Genomic DNA, 21287 nt, shown 5'->3' on the forward strand with positions numbered 1-21287 from the left:
GTAGGTGGAGTTGGGGAGCACCCAGAGCCTAAAGTTATCTGTCTTCCATGGCTTACATTTTCAGGGGTGACATTCAAAATAATTAACCACCAGCACAGCATGAGCACTGACCAATCAGAACAGACATCAACAATAATGCTGGAACAGGATCTCAGAGACCTCCTGCTTGGCATATGTACCCTTTGCTGATCATAGAGCTTTCTAGGCTATCCCAGGAAAGGGAGGCATTCAAAGAGCTCAGGGCTATAGCAATTTAATTTACCACACAATATGGAAGATTTCAATATTTTAACAATGTGGCCGTATTGATACGTAACTAAATATCGGTCCCAGACATTTCAACTTAATTCTCCTTTTCTGGATGGAAATACATGTCTTGACTATTATGATTTTTCGACTTAATTCTCCTTTTCTGGATGGGAATTCACGTCTTGACTATTATGATTCTACCACTAAAATATCTCAAAATCATCCACTTTGCTTTATCTCAACTACAACACCCTGATACAGAACACTCTTTTCTCTAGCCTTACATACTGCAACTGCCTTCTGGCTGCTCTCTCTGTCTATAACCCCTTTTCCGCTGAATATGAATGAGGCTGGAAACCTTTCAGAGCCAGTCACTCTACCACCATGTGCCTTGGGGAAAGTGCTGTGTATGTTACACTAAAGCGCTTTGTAATATTGGCTGCCGGACAATCAAAGAAGAGCATCATATGGGATAGAGATTTTTTTCTCCCTCCACCACACTTCAGGAGTCTGCTGAAGAACCAGCAGCATCAATATGCTTCAGGCACTGTAACAAAGGTATAGTGCAAACAATTGTAAATGACCAAGCAGCACACACTCGAGGTGTGCTGGAGCAGAGTTTTCAGGGGGAAACTCCCAGAGGCAGCAGCAGGAATAGGTACAGGTTCCCCATCATGCACCACATCTGGAGCATCACTATGAAATCAGAGCTAAGCATCAGATTCCGGGAAAGGGACCTGGACTCTTAGAAGGTGGGGCTTTTATGCTGCATGCTTAAGGATATACAGGGTCAGACACCAGCATACAAGTGCAAAGTGTATTAGCCTAGGTTACCCCCCAAATTAGGGCCTGAAATGAGGGCTTAAGTCAGAGTAGTTTATGTGAAATGACTCCAAGGAACAGGAGTGAGGGACAGGAAAAGTGGATAGAAAAGGAGGAGTCATCAATCCAAGGATAATGCTGTTGAGCTTTCATCACATGAATAATTAGGGACGGTTTTGCTGGGACTCTCTGGGGAGCCACATAGACTACGCTTCAGGATTGTCAGCCCGAGGGATGGAAGAGGAGAGCATGTTTTCCCTGACTTCTCTCCTTCATTAGTCAAAGGTTCCATGAGAGTTAACTCCCTCATCTAGATTTGTTCATCCGTCAGAATGGTGGAATGGGTTCTGTCAGGAGTCCAACACAGCAGTGGCAGAGAAACCCCAGGGCAAATGTAAGGGCCACGTGGTGCAGTCAGGTTACATCTGTGTGGAGCTGGTCCATGCAATGACAGCTAGAGTGAAAAATACTGTCTGGGAGGAAGTGAGGTAGGGAACAAAAGGTGTCTGATATAGAGTATGACTTATGGAAATTTGGCTCTAACCCTGTGCTCTCAGCTAAGTCCTTGTAGTTGCCGCTGTATGGTGGCAAGACAGTGGCGAGACTTGCTATTTCATCTTTCACGTTTGGGGAAACAGCACCTCCTCTCTTCCAGACTGGGTTCAAACCTTGCAACTGACCATGTGATTGCCTTAAACACTGTGCTACTGTGAATTTCCCCGAGGAACTCTGCGGGAAGCCAACTATTTTTTTGGGAGGGAAGACTGCTGGGAATCACTGAGGTCAAGTTAAGCTTCACCTGTTTAATACCTTTTGCAGTGTATAAAACCACCAGCAAACACCACCTTTAAAAAATGGTAGCAACAGCAGTGGAGAATAGAGCACTCCAAAAATCTAGTCATATTATGCAGTTTGCTGAGAAGGGATACTCATTAGGGCAGGTCCCTTGATCTGATGACCTTATTTAAAACCAAAAGCTGGTAAACTGAAATGGTTCTTTTTTTATGCCTCTGCTCATTCCTTGTCCTTTATCTGGAATGCCCTTCTCTCTCACCCCACTCTTCTGCATTCTTCCCCAGGTTATTGCTACTCATTTTTCGAGACCTGATTCAGACACAACCTCCTCTATTCTGTACACATTGTACCATTTTGTGTTGAAATTATTGGTTTCATCTCTGTCTTCCTTAATAGATTTTCTGTGCTTGAGAGCTTGAGAGCACACAAAAGTATGCCTTTTTTGTCTTTAAATTCTCATCACATCTACAGTGCTTGGCATGTAGTAAATTTCAGTACATGTAGAAATTAACAGATGGTTAACAGAGTGTAAGAGAAAAGGAATTGAAGGCAACTCTCGGGGTTTTAGTTTGAGGAACTGATAGATAAATAGTGCTTTTAACTGTGATAGGGAAAGAAAGAAAAGCAGATTTGGGGGAGAGGAAAGGTGGATTTTGTTCGGGAGTGCCTCTAGGACATTCAAGTAAAGATATGTATTAGGCATGGAGAAAGAATCTGGAGTTAGGAGCAAAACCAGGGCAGGAGAGAATATTAAAAGAAATTAGCATAGAGGTTAAAACGACGGAATCTTGTATTTCTCCCCTTCCCCCCCGCCCCCCCCCCCCGCCTTCCAAATTTAGTTATATCCAATTTTTAGTTAAGTCCTCTCTCGTTTTTTTACTTCATAATGACTTTGTACATATCTTCCCAGCTGATTTGCATAACATGCTATGATCACATTTCCTTTCATTAATAACTTCTAATTTTTTGTGACATGAACAATTGTGCATTCTTTAAGAAATTCGCTTGGTTTTCCATTGTACGTGTCAATTCAGCCCCAAACTTTTGAACAGAAATATCGAGCTCCTCTCAGTGAAGTGAAATGTCAGGTGGTGCAGCAGTTCCATTTTCTCCTTAGAGATGTCTCTCTCCACACTTTCACCCTCGTACTCCCATCTGAGCTGATCGATTATTTTCTCTAGGCACTTTACTGCTCTTCAAAATCCATCCTCCCATTCTCCATCCTTCCTCCGTCCCTACTCCGCCTCCCTCCTCCTGCCAGCGTCGGTCTTTCACCTGAGAGGCCTCCCTCACCAGTCTGGTGATCCTTGCTGTTTGTTCCATCCTGGTTGAGGGGTGAGGCAGGAGCCCGCTTGCTGACTAGTACACCACACTGTAGAGTGATTAGGAGGAAACCTTGCTGTTTCACTGGGGAGACTTTCCCCAAATGCCGTATTTGTAGGTCTCTTCTCTTTGATTGGTCTGTTTCCTCCTATATCCTGCTTGGAGGGGGCAATGAGTCTGGCGCCAGAGGAGGGGAATGGTCTGTGGAGCTCCCCATTCCCTTCTAGTTTTTCAGCCTTTCTGCCCTTCTGGGGTGAGAATTGACTTGCTGCATTTTGGCTCCCATCCACTCAAGCCACAAAGTTTTAGAGGAATCAACAGTGCTCTAGCTTGTGTTTAGATCTATTTTAACTGTCAGAAACGCTTAATTTCTTTTTAATCTCAATAATTTATCTTACTAACTCTTTTGCAAAAGGGAGATGAATCATAGTGACCATCTTAAAAATCCAAGAGTATTCTGGCTTTTTTAATATGTAGATTTGAGGAAGAAAAAAAGGAAAAAGAAAGTGGGGGAGGCACATTGATGAATTATTTACACTTTAAGGCACATATGTTACAAACTTCATTTTCTATGAAGTCTTATTTTATGGTTCTAAGCCGTTTTTCTCAAGCTTTGATTAAGGTTGTACATATCTTAAAAAAGACAATTTGACAACAAGAAACAATTTAATTTCATCATAAATGGGAAGAAAATGTAATATAAAAATTGTCATTCATAATATAGAGTAAAATCAAGTTTCAATTCTTGTTTCATCATGATTAGTTGGTAGGAAAGTTATTTATTGTATATGTTTAGCTTCTGTTATCATCAAAAAGAAGAAATATGTAATATAGGACCTGAAAAAGCAAATATACTTTATGCCCAAGTAAGAAGCTGATTCTCTGCTTAAAGGAATATCACATTTCTTGTTGTTCTTCCATATTTTCTTTGATTAAAGATGGGACTTACGTTATTATGTTTCCATGGTGTTGTATTTCTCCAAAGAGAATGAAAATCAATTCTTTTTAATTCCGCAAGCTTCCATCTTTCTTTACTCTGCTTAGTTACCACGTATCTATCTGCTTTTATTCTTTGACAGTTTTACTGGCATTTCATTATCCCTTTGCTGTCATTTCGGTAGAATTTCAAGATGAAACCCTGTCTTCAGTCTACTCTGTTTATCCAGAGACCAAGTAAGAAATTTTCACAATCTAAAATCTTTCTTTTTTACTGTGAAGGTTTGATAGATATTACAAAGGATCCAGATTTTGATGGCATCTATGATGAAGACATGAATGAAGATCCAACATATAATCCCAATAGCCCTGAAGAAAAAGCTGTGTTTATGAAATATGCTGAAAATATTCTACTAAAGTTGACATTCAGTACCACACAAGTTCAACAGTGTGAAAATGTTTTTATATTTGAAACAGCCTATTGGCTTACTAATGCTGTAAGATATAATCAAGATTATCTTGACATTTGTACCTACCAGAGATTACAGCAAAGGTTATCTCTTCAAAAAAAGATTATTCAGAAACACTTTGAGAAGAAAAAAGAAATCAGGAAAGGGATAGGATACCTAAAATTAATATGTTTTCTGATTCCATTTCTACTGAGTTTAAAAAAGAAGATGAAAGTTCCATATTTAAGTAGTCTGCTTCAGCCTTTTTCAGGTAAGAGTATCACCAAAAATTATATATAAAATATAGCTATATATTGAACTTATATGTAAATTCAATTTTGTTTCTAGTATGTGGGTCCCAGCATGTAACCAAGCTGTAGCCTGTTAAAAATAAAAAGCAAAATGTAATGTCTCCAAAGTAATTAAAAATACTTGGTATATTCACACAGTACATGGTATATATTTATATCAATTATAAGGACTGTTGAAAGACTTAAAATGAGTTCTGAGAAAATAGGGAAATATGCTATGTTCACGATGGGACAACACTATATTATATCTCATTCAAATTATAAGTTCAGTGCACTTCTACTCAACATCCCTATTGTGTTTTTCATGGAAGTTTAGAAATTGATTCTGAGATTAATATGGAGCAGTAAAAGATCATGAATGCTCTTACATTTCTGAAAAAAAGATGAAAACATATTAAAAACTTTAGTAATATATTGGTATTAAAACAAAGAAATAGACAAATGTAAGAGAATAGAGAGCTAAAATAGGACCATGTTTACATGGAATTTGACAGGAATGCAGAGCAGACTATTCTTCCCACCCAGATTAGCACACAATTTGTGTATTTTCACTGGTGCTCAAACTTGTAGGCTTATTATAGTGGGCTTTCTATTCAGATGGCAAATTTTCAGTAGAAATTTTGCAAGTCATTTAATGAAAATTTGTCATGAGACTTATGATAGTGAAGATTATAATCCATATCTGTAAACTATTTAAAAATGGACTCATGACAGCTTGTCCAGGATGGGGGGGGAAGAATGTCATATGTATGGAACTAATATGCTTAAAGAGGATGTTAGCTATATCTGTAATGTCTTATTATTTAAATTATTGGAAACAAATATGACTAAATATTAATAATTAATTTCCAGGTGGTGAGATTAAGGTGTTATATTTTTCTTTGTACTTTTCTAGACATTTTGCATTTCTCAAAATACATTATATACCTTATATTGATAAAACTATATTCTACTAACAAGTCAAAATATTGAATAAACCTAATCCTTGCCAGGATTTTAGACAATTATTTTTCAAAGTAAATTTTATATGTGTAGCTTCATTACTTTCCAGAAAAATGGGCTGATTATTTTTGTCACGTGAGAGATACCCACCATTTTCTTTATAGTATCTCTCTTTTCCTTAACTAGCTCAGGTAACTTTTGTTTATTTAACTAAAGATTCTCCACAGCACAGAGTTTCAAATCTTTTCTGATAATTGGGGGTAAAATATTAGTCTTGAGCTCATATATAGTAATCAATAAGTAAAATAATGTTTTGATTATTCTTTTGAAACATCTGTACAATGAAACTACAAAAAAATACCAAAATGTATGATATAAATATATTTTAATATTTAAAATATACATTAAGAGCATGAATAAATAGACTGTAATTGCCAAGATTTCCATTTCACATAGAATTTTTTCACTTTATGAGAAAGAGAATTTAGACCTCAAAAATATGATTGCCTATATGCTGTTATTCAATTTTTAAACAAAAATTTGTTTTCATTTTTGGAGACGACAAGGTCAAGACAGAGCGAGAATTGCCTCCATTCATTTATGGACGAGATTTTAAATGCCAGAATTTTCACTACAAAGAGGATCAATATTTTCATGTTCATGGAGGAATTGAATTTGATATCAGCACTCCTTCAATTGAGAATGCTTTGGAAGATTTTAAGGTTTAAATTATTATTGTTCCTGAAATGGTTTGTCATTTCACAACTCTTTTATCCTGTTCTCCAACCAGAAAGATTCTCTGTTGGTACAGGCACTAGGCAGCTCTCCAAATGATTATCTTCACAACTCACTAATTTCTTCAAACATTACATAACATATATGAATTAAGTGCAAGTATATCTAAGGTCTTGTGTTAGATGTCAGAGATAAAATGATAAATAAGCTAGGCACAACTATCCTTGCAGAATTTACAGACTTCTAATGGACCACATTTGCCCTAGAATAGTTAACTGAAGAATACAGTAGAAATCCCTGAACATTAACTACATATTCTTCCATTTTTCTCAAAGATTAGTATTAGAACAGAGATCCTCAAGAGTTTGAGAACAAAATTTATCTGGAAAACATAATACATTTCAATTGTCATTGTTTTTCTACCTTCTCCATATTATATTCTTTTTAAAAAATTTTCCTCTCTAATCCAAATTAGGGATTGGATATATTCAGTTATTACCAGGGTCACTTGGGATTTTTTATTAAAAATTTGTCCTTTACAGGTATAAAATTTCATCTAAAATAAGTTAACAATTGTTTAGATTTGTTTAAAGATTTTTTTTTAGTAACATAACTTGTATTTTAGAACAATTTAGAAAAAATACGGGATCGTGCTGCTAATACATTTGCAGAAGATTCAGGATACAAAGAATATTACTCAATACCAATCATGAAATTAAATGGAAAAAGGTAAGGAACTTTTAGTAATTATTCACAGTAACACAACTTGTTGAAAGCAGAAAACCGGAAAGTGTCAAAATGCAAAGGCTAACTTAAAACCTCAGGAAGGAGATCCTAGAACAATAATAACCCCCGTGAATGACTACGGACTCTGTTACAAAGTATTAAATGTTATATTTATTACTTCATACACCTTGATACGTTCTGTGTAATAATCCTTAGACATTGTAATTTGTTCTTACAATGAACACAGTGGTTAAATGGGGATGGAGGTGGGGCTCAAATCCTATGGGCCCACTGAAAAGCAATGGACTCAGCATATACCCCTTTGTTTCCATAATGAATATGATTTTAAATCCTCTTCCTCTGCTGGGTCTTGTTAAGCCTGTCATCTCTTAGAGCACCATGTTTCTCTCAGTATTTTTAGGCTCTTTTATGTATGTTCTTGGATTTTCACAGCTTGGAAACTGAAATTTGTAAATAAGGGAAATAGAATGCAGAGGAAACATTTGAGTTGGAGGTAGAGACAAGATTTTAAAGCATATTGGAGTTTGTTTTGTTTTTCTTAAAGTCATGGAAGTAGTTGAGAGGCTAGGGCCATGTCAGGAACTCTGGAGAATAGAAACCTTTAAGGGGGTTGGGGAGTAGCAGAGGAGAGAGCAAAAGAGACTGAGAAGGAATGATAGAGGTAGAGGAGAAACGAGAAAGTATGACAGCATGGAAGCCAAATGGGGAGAAGTTTTAAAATATGGTAATAGTTAACAGCGTCAAACTCGAGAGAAAAAGGCCAAGTTGATTTAAGACTGAAGAAAGCCCTCTAAATTTGACAATGACTTGATAAGAGAAGATGTGGTTATAGAAGGCTATGTGTAATAAGTTGAAGGATAAAGTCGGGGAGAGTTCATGGGATGTGAAGAAGTAAAGACAAAGATTATAAATTTCTTTCAAGATGCATGGCAGTGAGGAAAATAAGAGGAATAAGGCAGAGGGAGAAGCAGATAAAAGATGAAAGGTGGATCTTTCCACGGAATACTGCCTGGATGCACACAAGGTACTAGAGCTAAAGTCAAAGACCATGTGGCTAACAGCCTCCATGATTTTGAAGGGAACTAAGAAGTAGATCTCACTCCTCTGGAATGGACTGTTGGTGTGCATCTCCCTGGAGGAGGAATCTCTGAGGGACCTAGCACCTGTAGACATACTCCATGTACGATTCTTGTCAAGCTGGAGGCTCTTCTAAACAAAAGTTTATTCTCCCAGGTTCTAGTGTCTAGGGGGACATGAATGATCCTGGAAATGCAGGGAAAGAGCTGGAATGAAGGCTGTGCTTGATGAGAGGTTGTTGTGGGTGAAGGAGTATGGTTGGTGTAAGCACCCTGCCATTGCACCCTAAGGGATCCAGTCATATCGCTGCAGTGGGATCTCATAGTGGAATTGTTTCTCTAGTTTCTGACGAATGCACAGCATTTGGTTATCAGTGTTGGCAAATTGTAGACGGATTTGAATTTTCAGACTTTCAAAACTAGCATAAGCTTGTTTCCCAGACCCAGCCAGCATGGAGTAAAAGTGAAAACCACAAGAGGAGGAGTAGTATTTTCCTGGCTCCTGAGCCAATTACCAGTGAACCTTCAGTTCCCTATAAAATCTACCCCCACAGAATTATTTCTAGAAATCTTGTATTTCCATGGGTCAGCACTCTCAGCTACTATGACATTTTTTCGGTCTCCTCCTTTCCTGCCTGGGCTCCCTCTAATGATCCACTGCTGGAACTCCAGAGCCCAACAGCCCCAAGAAGGCAACTCGATACTGATGTCACTGTTGTCTCTGACACTGCTGCTCCTGGTTACAGAGCTGGCATCACCCCTGGGCTGGCTCCTCCTGATGTCTGGTAGATAGCACGCATCAAATGTGAGATGTGTTGAAGCCAATTCAATGACATAAAGATAATTTCTTTCCCAATTTTATTGGTTTCAAACAAGTGCTGTCTTGAGCCCCTAACAATTTGGTGCAAAAACAGTTCTTTCAGTCATTTTGCTTACAGTTGTTTCTTTCTATGTAGGGATCTTCTTTCTGTGTTGGTCCTGGACCAGAGAATAATCTGAATGATGGAAAACATACCATCTCAAAACCTCCCCTCTTCTTTGCTTTTAGGGGCACTGTTATTGGGCTGAGCTCATGTATAGTGATGTTCTCTTTCCTCAGAATGATTTACTTCCTAGGAGACTCCTGGTCCCTAATGAAAATAGGATCATTCCCACTGGCCTTCCTGCCCTGCTTGGAAACATCTAAGTCCTAGATTCATTTTTGGCTCAGGTTGTATTCTTCCACCATACCAACATCAAAGAATAGGAGCCACAGTCAGATACCCAGGATTTGGCAGTCCATGAAAGTAGAAGAACTCATGAATTATGAAGATGACAATGATTGGAGCAAATAGATGAGTTGATACTGATACTAAAATGTCCTACTTGGGGGAGAGCATACCAGCATCATGATGCTGTTGTGGATGTTGGGAGGCAGGTCAGAAAACAACTTGACATGACAGTGGCGTGTCAGGGAAGTGTGATGTTAGAGGGTCCTACTGCAGTCCCTAAGCTGAGTGCAGATGCCCAGGCAGAAGACTATGGAGGGAGTTGTTTAAAAGTGAGGCTCCGCTAGAGCCCCTGCTGATGCCTACACTAATAGTTTTGAGTAAGAACAGTGGTGTGTCACTATGCAGTACTTGGATGAGGGCTCACTCACAGTGCTGGCCATCTGGGCTTTCTGTGCTTCCAGTACTCATCTCTGTGTGGGCCAGTGTTGGCCTAATGCACAGGTTGTGTATCCAACTTTGCAGGGGTGGGAGGGGTCACAAAATTCTGAGGTCAGAGACTTTTTCAGGGTACGGTGATCTTCACCACCGGTTGCTTCTCCAGTTTCTAGGGTAGGACAGCTCCCTGCTGGTTTTGGATGTTTGATGGGTATTGGATGATTAGACCAACTTTCTAAAAGAAATCAGCCTACCCTCCTTTGGTATTTGTTAAATTCATAAGTTTGTTTCATCGCTTGGGCAGTTATCTGGGAGTATATCACTGAGTACCGGGGCTCCAAATGTAGTCAGCAGCTTCTGATTCCATAGCAATTTCCCACAGCCAGAGCCAGCTCCCTAGAGAAGTACATGTAAAGACAGAGGTTTCTGACACTGGGATTCTCTTGGAGCAAGATGATGTAGAGCTGGGCCAACCAAAGACCAAAGGACATCCTTAGGGTAATCCCTCATGCCTAGATCTATGGACACAGTCTTACGGGACTTGGGGTATCTGTATATGGTGTCCACTCTTATCAGTGTGTATAATACCAAGGAAAGGTGAGCCGTTGTCTTCCAGAAATTTAGTTTAGTCATCCAGTGCAAATCAAGTATCCAGGTCTGATCCATATAGCTCCTTAAGGCCTATTAGCCTATCACCACTATGATCTGAAAGCCTTCAAATCTGGGTGGGATTCAGAATACCTGCTCCTCAATTTCGGAGGCTGGAGTCTAGTAAGTTAGGCAAGTTCCCATTGATGAAGGTGGACAAAGTGACAAGTTCACCACCTGGCCTGGCACTATAACTGAGAGGTGTGGGTAAAGAAGCCTTTAGTTTATATTCTCGTAGTCTGGTTTCCTTTGGGGGAAGAAGATGGTGGATATGAAGAATGACAGCCTCAAATAAATGCTAACAGGTCCTCAAATATGTCTCCATCTATGCAGAGGTCTATTATATTCAGAAAACTGGGATTGAAGTAAAGGTCAAAAAAGAGAAGGTATTAGCCCCTGATCAGTTCATAATAGAGTGTTTTCCTAAGATCTTCCTTTAACTGATCCATGGGGCCCCGTGATTCCACCTTAGCCTATGGGCAAGGAGTTTCCTTAGCATAGAGAGTCACCGACTCACTTTCCTGGAAATTAGCATAATGGAAAAAACTTCTCAGCATCCTTAGAAGAACTAATAGTCCCTGAGCAGCAAAGTGAAGAGCCATGGGAGGGGATCACCACTGTCAAAAATACTGTTTTTACAGCAATCAGTAGTTGCCTTTAGAGGAGAAACCCAGGTAACATTAAGAGGCTTCCCACTGGCAGAGGTGGGGACAGCAGCTGAGACACTCACCACTGAAATCTGCCAATGGGGAAAGGTAATTTGTGGCAGAAGTGGAGGAAGGCCACCATTTTCTTTTACCTGTGATGATAAGCAACCCCAGGGAACAGAGCCACTCAAGATGTCATTTTTTCATTCCAGAGTGAGAGGGGACTGGACCTATTGCCTACCTATGATTCAAGGACCTGGTGGGTTGGGGTTTCTCTAGCCCACTGTGCAGTGAGTAAAAGTCAAGCAGCCATTACCCAAAACATCATTCCAAATCAGACTCACGGTCCACTCGAAAGCAAATGTAGACATAACTAGATTAAAGGAATTAAAAAGTAAATTTGTAAGAGGAGATTAAGCAGATGGTTAGAAGGTAAACCTAGGAATCTTTCAACCAGAGTTAGGACTTTCGGTGACTTTTAGGCAGTGCCCCTAGTCAGTGGTATAGGAAAGACAGAGTCAATTAAAAAGGTCAGTATGGAGAAGATACTTGTTATAAAAGACCTGATTAATAACAGTTGATAACCATGTCATTAAAATACAATCAAGTACATTTTAAACTATATTTTGTATTTGTTATAGAAAATCGTAATTGTTATAGAAAAAGTTTTGCCGGCATAGAAAAAATGTAACAAATAACTTCCAAGTCAGAAAGACTTAAATTGTTTTCTTTATTTTTTTTAATAGCTACTATGTGATCAGTTTTGAACTTGAAACTTTCTATCAGCAACTATATAAGACACAGTGGTGGGGAGCCATAAATGAAATAGTGAACAATCTGAGACTGAAAAGACTTCCGCTGACAGATGCTCAATTACATGAACAATTTAAGAAAAAATTTGGTTTCCAAAAAGCTATGAAATGCAAGGTATTTCAATGATTACCACATAATTTAGTGTAAGAAATTATAAATAAGTATATGTCTCAAATTTTTATCATAGGGATAAATAATAAGTTAAATAAAGTCTTCAATATGCAGTTAAGATTCCACATTTTAGCAGCTGAAAAGCTCTACAATTCTGGATTACAAACTTCTGGCCAGGTTACAAAACAACCTGTTTATGAATGGAATTGTGATTAATATTAATAACAGCTGAATATCTATTGAGTGCTTATTTTGTATGCCAGGCATACAAATACTATAAATTCTTTGAACAAATTCTTTCAAGGCACTGGTACTATTGTTATCAATCCTATTTTACAAATGAGAAATTTGACATGCAGCGAGTTAAGGATCTTTCCCAAATCACACAGCTAGTAAATTGCAAAGGCAGGCTTCGGTTGTGGGGACTAAATCTAAGGAGCAAACCTGGCATCCTGAATCAAACCTCTGTATCTGCTTCAATATGCCTTGACTGACAGCTTTTGGAACTGATAAATTAAGTGGTGAGCTCACCAGTTTCAAAGGATACATTGGCATTTACTTACCATTTATTTGTTTTAATGTCCACAAATTTTAAGCTTTGATAAACTATTAGTTTAATTTAAAAATATTATTGCAAAGCAATTATATGCCAATAAAGATGTTAAAAAAATTGAGTAGTCAGAACATCTAAAAGAAGAGTGTAACATTTTCACCTCTCCACTTTGAGACATAGAGCAAAGAAGACAAACTGTATTCCTATAGCTATATATTTCAAGTCTCTAGACTTCTAAGTTAGATTGTTCTTAAATCAGAGAAGGAATTCGATGTCCATTTGCTTTTTAAATATTTCAGAAAGATATTTGTTTCCTTGTTTTAATTGTCTCCAGAGAAGAAAGATTTACAACTTCTCCCTTAAAAAAAGGACAGGAAAAAAAAAACTTCCCCAAAATATTTTTTAAAGTTCTCAATATTTCTTTATAGCTCTAACAACTTCCTTGCCCACAGATCTTGTGAAAATTCTACTGTAATTGCACACCAATCATGTGATTATAATAATATAGTTCATTGTACTTTTTTTCCTTTAACTAAACTTCAGGTGTATTTTGAAAAAACTAATTCTGGCCTTCCTAATAATTTTAGAGTATCCCATTTGGTATGAAGTCTGCTGCTGAAAGAGGATTATCTGCTGTTTTCCATACATTTAGCCGTAAAACTTCAAGTTCGACGATCAATGTTTCAGATGAGGCAGGTTATGCTATTTTCCATCAAGCTGCTCTACACAACAGAGTTCCAATCATATGTCAACTGTGCAATGCCAACTTCAATGTTAACCAGAGACGCTTTATTATACTTAGCCAAGGTACCATAAAGTTTTTAAATCTTAAAATGTTTTTCTTTTACTTACCCCTATTCGGCATTAGGAATGCATGTTGATTTTAGCACAAGGTTAAAATTTAGTATTGGAACCTAGAGCAGAGCTGAGGTTTTTGTTTCACTTATCTCAGAGAGGCTCCTTTTAGTTCTCTAAGTATCACTTGTTGCTCCCTTATGTAGTAAATATTATTTGTTTATTGTGTTTCCCTCATTTGAATATAAGCTCCATGCAGGGCAAGGATTAGGTTTAGTTTGTTTGCCATGGTATCCGAGTGCCCAGAAGAAAACCTGGCATTGGTAGGTGCTTGAGAAATATTTGTTGAATGAATGGCATGATGGATGAATTCAGGGTAGCCTTTGATAATCACTGACATAATTAATATACAGTGATGTACTGTAGAAATTCTGAGAAAAGGGAGATAAATAGACATCCCAGCAGAACATCCATTTCTTATCCTAGGCTCTTAACCAGGTAATAGTTTCTTCATACTACATAAACTTATATTTAATAACAAAAAATTCCTCTATAATCATAATTTTAGGATTAATGACCCTTTAAGGCTAACCTGGTTTAAACTTTAAAAAGCAAATTTTCTTGATTATTATTGTAGATATACATACATATTTATATGTTCATTGGAATAAATTTAACCAGTATAAAAATAATAAAATTGAAAATAAAGTGGCAGCCCTCCACAACTGAAGAGGGAAATAAAATGTTGGGAATAGCTGATGCAATAACAGTGGCAATAAGAAATGGCAATTTTATACTTTAACTTGCTGCCTTAAGAGGCTGTGTTTAAGTTTCACACCAACACAAAATGTGCTGCTTTAATCCTGTTGACTACTGATAAATTTCATACTCTATCAGTATAATTAAAATGTTTTGGTATTAAGATGCTTCTGTTACTTAATTAAAATATTCAATACACAATGAACTTAGTTAAAATAGAGCAAAATTCAGTCAAGGTGCAATGGGAGGCCTGTTATTTAAAGATGTGTTTTATTTTAAGTGTTTTTGGTGTGAAAAAACCATTGGTAATTAAAGTTTCTCATTCATCCTGTGACTACATAGATTTCCATTTGCTAAGAACTGAGTAGAGTTTGAAGTATGGAAAATGTCTATGTGTTATTACTTAACCAACACAAAACTGCCCCCTGTGAGTTTTGGCCAGCCACGAGCGAGGCAGCGTTTCTGGGTCTGCTCTGATGCAATGACAGACGCATGCCCACACCCAGGTGACTTGGCCCAAAATTACACTCAGTCCTGCTGGATGTAATCCTGTCACCTGCATCTCAAAATAGTCATTTTGTTCTCCTTCATATGAGTCAATGTTGACTAATTTAGGAAACCTTTTGCATATTAATAATCATACTTCTATGTATATTCCCTTTTAAAACAGAGTCATCAAAACTAGACATGAAAAACGAAAGAAATGGTAAGACATAAGTAAAATACTTGGTGCATTTTTAAAAGTTTATATATTAAAACTTTCCTTGTAGTATATAATCTTCAAAATGCTGTCACATGAGAATAACACAAAATGATTTTTATATACATTTTGAAGTATACATTTTTTCTACCCATGATTATTTATTCATCTTTTTCTTAAGTTTTGGGGGATGGTTCTCTTTTTTTTAACCTTGGAATTTGCAAATTATCTCTACTTATTTTTGTAAAATCAGGCCCCAATGTGGGTTTTATGCCTAAAAAAAGAGCAGTTAATATTATTTAGATATGCTGCCATCTAGTGACATTAACGATCTGTGAGGTCTGAGGAATGAGTCATTCTTGCTGAGGTGAGAGACTTGACCTAAGTATTGTGTATGATGAAAACAGAAAAAAATTAAAAGGATACACCTTCTATAACTATATCTAAAAAGCTATACCTTCATACTCTATATAGGCTAATTCAAGGAGGGTTTATTTTTCAAGAAACCATTTACAAAGACCTGAATTTTGTAAGGGGAGGGCAATAGTTATGCAAACCAGCCACCTTCCATTGGTGGAAGAACAGCTAACGTGAGATGACCAGAGAGGATAAGTATCCTGACCTCATCATCCTCCTTCTCCAGTCTCCTGCCAGGGCTCCCCATTGGCAGTTACTGACAAGAAGCCAAAGGACAGGGGTTGCAAAATCTGCAGAGGCAGAGAGCAGGGAGCATCTTAGAGGGAGGTGAGTGGGCCTGGAGGGGGAAAAGAAAGCTTATCTACAGGCCCACCTACCCTGTAGGAATTTGCAATTGAGTAACAATAGTACACCTCCTGCATCATTGCTCTATTTTTTTCCCTTTTTCTTTTCTAAATATTACTTATGGCTACCTTGTATAATATTATTTATTTGTTTATTGTGGCTTCCTCCATTGAATATAAGGTCCATAAGGGCAAGGATTTGGTTTACTCTGCCATAGTATCCTAGTGCCCAGGAGAAAGCTTGGCGTTAATAGGTAGTTGGGAATAGTTGCTGTGTGAACGCATGATGGATGAATGCAGGGTAGCATTTCATAATCACTGGCATTATTAATATACAGTGATGTACTATAGAACTTCAGGGAAAATTCAGGGAAAAGAGAAAAATGGCTTTCAGGTCCCATTAGAGCATCTGTTCTTTAGACCAAGGTTCTTTCTCTATCCGAGAATAATTTCTTCAGACTACATAAACCCCTCCAGAACTTCCCTGATTCGAGCTTGACTAGGACAGTGTTTCTCAGCCTCAGCACTACTGACGTTTGGGCTTGATAAGTCTTTGCTGTAGGTGCTATCCTATGCACTGTAAAATGTTTAGTAGCAGCCATGGCCTCTACCCACTAAATGCCAGTAGCAACCCCTACCTCAGCTGTGACAACCAAAATATCATCAGACATTGCAAATGTCAAGGGGGGACATTTCGTCCCACTATTATTGGATAAACTTTCAAGTATGTAGGAATCACACAGGTATCTTGTTAAATGCAGACTGATTCAGAGGGTGGGCTGAGAGCCGAGAGTCTGCATTTCTATTAAACACAGTTTAAAGGAGTAAGGGGGGCGGGTGTAAGAATAGTATTCCTGCCCCTGGGTTGTGCTGAAATATTTTTTGAAGGAAGGTAGAAAAGAGAAGGAAAGGGTCAGTGGGGAGGTTAGCATTGTTTAAAACAAACAACCAACCAAACCAAACCGAACAAACAAACTTCAGTTCATTTTGATATGTTTCTCCTGCTGAGCTAATTGCGTTTCAATGATTGAAATGAACCAAAATGTTCTGTAGTCCTATGATTAGGTCTCAGTCTTTTGGGGAACTTGTGCTCCTGAACCATGAACTTCAACTTGCTTCTCAGTCCCTGCCTGCCCCTTAGGTGGATCAGGATGGCTGAAGGGGACTGTAATTGGGTACCTCCCTTCCCCCAGGCAGGTTAGGCTCCGATAAAACCTCAGCAGGTGAGGCTCCTGAGGACCGACTGGCCTTGTTAAGAAAATTAGAATGCTTTGGTGTATTTCCAAATGGTTCCTTTCCCCCTTCCCCTGCTGGAAGCACAAGGGGGTATTTCTTCAGTATTAACTGTGAGGACCTGGTCGAGCTCCTGGAGGTAAAACTCTCTAGAGCATGGGGGCCTCTTATGACTGGGCCCCCTGGAGTTTCTGACTATCAGACTTGTCCACACTGAGCCACCAGCAATTTGTCAATTACACATCAGGTTTTCTGACCCTGCCACTGGTTCCTATAGAGGTTTCTGCTCTTGGATTTCTGCTCCAGTAAGTTGTGATTCTCTGTATCTGCCTGTCTATCTCTCTAGTTTTGGGAGCAGTATTTTTGCCCTGTGACCTCACTTCTCTAATGGATCTGAGAAGAGTTGTTCATTTTTCAGTTTGTTCAAGTTTTTACTTGCTTTTAGGATGGATTGGGGACTTTTAAGCTCTTTACATGCCAGACCAGAAACTGGAAGACTAAGCAGTAATTTTAAATAAATAGATTTGGGTCAGATGTTATAGATTATCAAAGGCTATGATATAGAGCTTAGACTACTAAGGCAGGCAGGAGGCCATTGGAATTTTCTGAGTTGGGCGAAAAACAGTGCTTCACTGAGGAAATACCATTTTGGCTGATGAATAAATAAGACTTAAGTAAACCCCAATCAGAGAAGTGTTGTTTGGGAGAAGGAAGCTTTCAGACAGCAGAAATAGCCCAGGGTGACCGGATAATTCATCATCCAAATCAGGGAGTTTGAAAATGGAAGGGCAGTATTAATAATTATGCTGGGGCAACAGGCATAGACCAGTACTTTCCTGGACGGTCGGTCACCCTACATTTGAGGAGCTACAAGAAGGCCCAAATAAAGAGAACAAGGTGTGTATGTTGCCTTCTTTCTTTCTTTCTTTCTTTCTTTTTCTTCCTTCCTTCCTTCCTTCTTTCCTTCCTTTTCCTTTTGGGGGGGGGATGGTTCAGGTTAAGTTGGAGGCAGTGCATCCTTTTCCTGTACTAATGATCAGGTGGCCTCAAGAAGTCACTAAAGAGTTTTAAACAAGGAGGTAAAAAGATCAGATTTACATTTTGAAAAAGTGGATTGGGAAGGGCAAGAACAAGGTGGGGATATCAGTTTGGAGATGATTATGGCCTTAAGTAGGGTGGTGATGGCAGTAAAGTTTACGTTCTAGAGATATTTAGACTTGGTGATGGGGACTGGTTATGAAGATGAAATGAGAGGAGTCTTTCGGGTTTCTGGTTTGTAGAACTGGCTGGATGATGATATCCATCACTGAATTAGGGAGCGATGAAAGAGGATCAGGTTTGGAGGAAAAGATAGGAGTTCAATTTTGAATATGATAAGTTTGAAGTGGTGTGTGGAGATGCCTAGTGAGATGGTAGATCTGGAGCTTGGGGAAGAAATCAGACCTAGAGACATAATACTGGGGGCCATCAACTTATAGATCGTAAATGAAACCATTGAGAAGATAAAAGTCTTAAGGCTCATTTAGATATCAGGACAATGAAAAGGTCCCAAAGGAGACTGCAAATAAGTATCCAGAGATGTTGGAGAAAAATAAGAGTGTCTCATATCACAAAAGCCAAGGGAAGAAACCTTTTTAAAATGGAAGAAGTGTTCAACTTGAGAAGTAAGATGAGACTTGAAAAACACCCACTGGATTTAGTGACATAGAAGCCTTTCATGAGCATATTTTTTTCAATTTTAAAGAACCTTTTCTCCTACTACAAAACATTCGAATAAAATGGAAAATAACTTAAACAAGAAATAGCTTATTTTATGACTTTTATACATTGACTTAATTTTTCAAATATTTAATATTTTCAGTGTTATTTATTCTTCTTAACTTATAAAGAAGTATTTATTTTTAATGGTCAGACATCCTGAGTTAAATAAAGAAGTATGGAGTTGCCTAAGTAAATCCTTTTAGTGATCTTCTTGGAGCTTTTATATCACAATACTAAGCTCTGTGGTCGGACATTAAAAAGGCATGTTTTCAGAAATGTTAGCTCTTTGACCATTGAAGTAATTGTCCATCCGTTGTAGGTCCAACACCTCTACACCTGGCAGCACAGGCTTGCTCATTGGAAACAACCACCTGTCTACTTTATTTCAAAGCTGATTACACACTTTCTGAAAAAAGAGGCTGGATGCCAATTCACTTTGCTGCTTTCTATGACAATATCTGCATCATAATTGTTCTCTGTAGGAAGGATCCTAGTTTACTAGAAGCTGAGGCAACAGCTGAGTAAGTTATTAAGCATTTGTAAAAATATAAATTTCTGCTTTCATGGCTTGCCCCGAACACTGACACTAAAAGGACTGGTTGTTATGATTGATTTGAAAGGCTGTGTTGGGCTTACTCTGCTGTCCTTTCTAGTCACCGTCTTCTCCTACCACTTATCTTTAGAATTTATAAAAATGGGAACTTCTATTAACCTATGCATATTTTCTGGAAGAATAAGGAGTAAGCCCTAGGAAGTTTTTCCTAACCTTTTCCCAAAGGTGTGGTTCTACAGATTAGTTTATCAGGTTAACTACTGATACTTAGTGTCCTGGAAGAAGCATGAGACAAGGGAGGAGAAAGTTGTCCTAAATTGGACCTTATACAACCAGGAGGCAGCCTGATGGCTCCAGACCAAGGTGGATAGACAGTGGACAGTCGGAGAAATATCTAGTGGTATCCAGAATAGAAAGACATTAAAAAAAAGAAAATAACTTTGCAATAGGGAAACATCCCAAACGGTGTTCTGTTTCACAGCTTAGCAACCTTTAGGGTGGAGGTAAACCTTCTCCTGAGGGTACATTCTTGGCTAGTAATCTAAATACCAGGTTATTAGTTTGGTTTAGGCATAGTTTCAAATATTTTTGGGTCTTCAAATAACTTGTCGATTATTATTCAGTGTAGAAATAAATCCTCCCTAGGTTGGGGCAGAGATGTGTGTGGCAAAGTTTTCGGGAAACCAGGGTCTCTGGCTAATAGATTGTCTGGCAAATGGATTCTGGAAAGAGCCATGGAATGTGGAGACCTGAGTTCAGTTCCTAGTTCTGTCATATTTTGACAATGTGTCTTTGAGCAGAAGGGAGCTAAAAGACTGGGTGGATTGTAAAAGGTCAAACAATTGAAAATCAGAGGTAGAAGTAAGAAGCTATCTGTGAACTTAAGGAGGAAGCAAAGGATTCGTAGAGAAGACAATTACCAAGGTTGAGATCTATGTGGAGCCAATGAGGAGTGTGACCAGGCTGGTGCGTATGAATGTGGAGCACAAATGAAGGTATGACAAGGACCTGAGAGATCAGGACACAGATGGTAGTTAGCATGGGTGCTGAATAGAAGGAGGCATGTTGGCGAGGCAGCCAATACATGAGCTAGGCTGGCGGAAGAGGACCCACCTGGCAGGGGGCTGTGGCAGTGTGGAACGGGAAAGGGTCATAATATAACTTGCTAACGTATTTTTCAAGTGAGGAATATCAGAGTGATGGTGTTAGAAGTCAGAGTTATCTTTATTCCTACCACTGAGTAGGTGAAAGACAGGAACAGGAGGAGAACTCTCCTGTTAGAATAGAAAAGGGAGAAAATGAAGAGATGTTTACTGATAAAGGATGAGTTTCCCCCGGGCCCAGGAAAAAGAGGAGAAGCTTGGGGCCAGCTGGATATTGGTGAGCGTTCAAGGACAGGCAGCAAGAGAAAGGGGCTTCATGAAGAGAAGAAGGCATGGGTATAAGGATAAAACATAAAAGTAATGTTTGAGGCAATGTGATATGGTGAAAAAAGGCAGGGGGACTGTGTATGAAGACTGTGCTAATAAGCACCTTATTCATCCCTTACACCAAAACTGTCAGCTGATTTTTGTTACTCTCATAATTTTACCGACAAGAAAGTAACCCAAGTTGCTTAAGGTCACATTGCTAGTCAGTAGACCTGTTAGTTAAGATACAGTTGAAGTTGCCGTGACAAAGCTAGCCCCAAATATCTGTAGTTTTAAAAAAGATAAACGTAGTTCTTTTTCATGAAGTCTGGGTTGGTGGTCGAGGGCTGGCATAATGGCTTGGCAATATGAGAGACCCAGACGTCCTCTTGTTGCTTCTTCACATGTGGTTTCCATATCCTGGTACAAAATGGCAACTTCTGCTTTCATTATTATGCCTGCATTCTAGCCATGAGAAGAAAGAGAGAGGAAAAGTAATGGCACACTCCATTT

General features: G+C 38.6%; 1 protein-coding gene across 1 annotated transcript in view; it reads left to right on the plus strand.

The window, feature by feature from the left end:
- The window catches only part of ANKAR (ankyrin and armadillo repeat containing), an 89319-nt gene that overhangs the window by 9188 nt on the left and 58844 nt on the right, over positions 1-21287 (plus strand). Inside the window, exons 3-9 of the mRNA XM_082840928.1 lie at positions 4408-4845; positions 6386-6549; positions 7188-7291; positions 12073-12253; positions 13391-13610; positions 15028-15063; positions 19132-19333. Coding sequence (XP_082697054.1) covers positions 4408-4845; positions 6386-6549; positions 7188-7291; positions 12073-12253; positions 13391-13610; positions 15028-15063; positions 19132-19333 — 1345 coding nt within the window. The remainder of the gene's footprint in view (positions 1-4407; positions 4846-6385; positions 6550-7187; positions 7292-12072; positions 12254-13390; positions 13611-15027; positions 15064-19131; positions 19334-21287) is intronic.

This window comes from Leucopleurus acutus (assembly GCF_964270905.1).
Source record: "Leucopleurus acutus genome assembly, chromosome: 6".
Taxonomy (NCBI): Eukaryota; Metazoa; Chordata; class Mammalia; order Artiodactyla; family Delphinidae; genus Leucopleurus; species Leucopleurus acutus.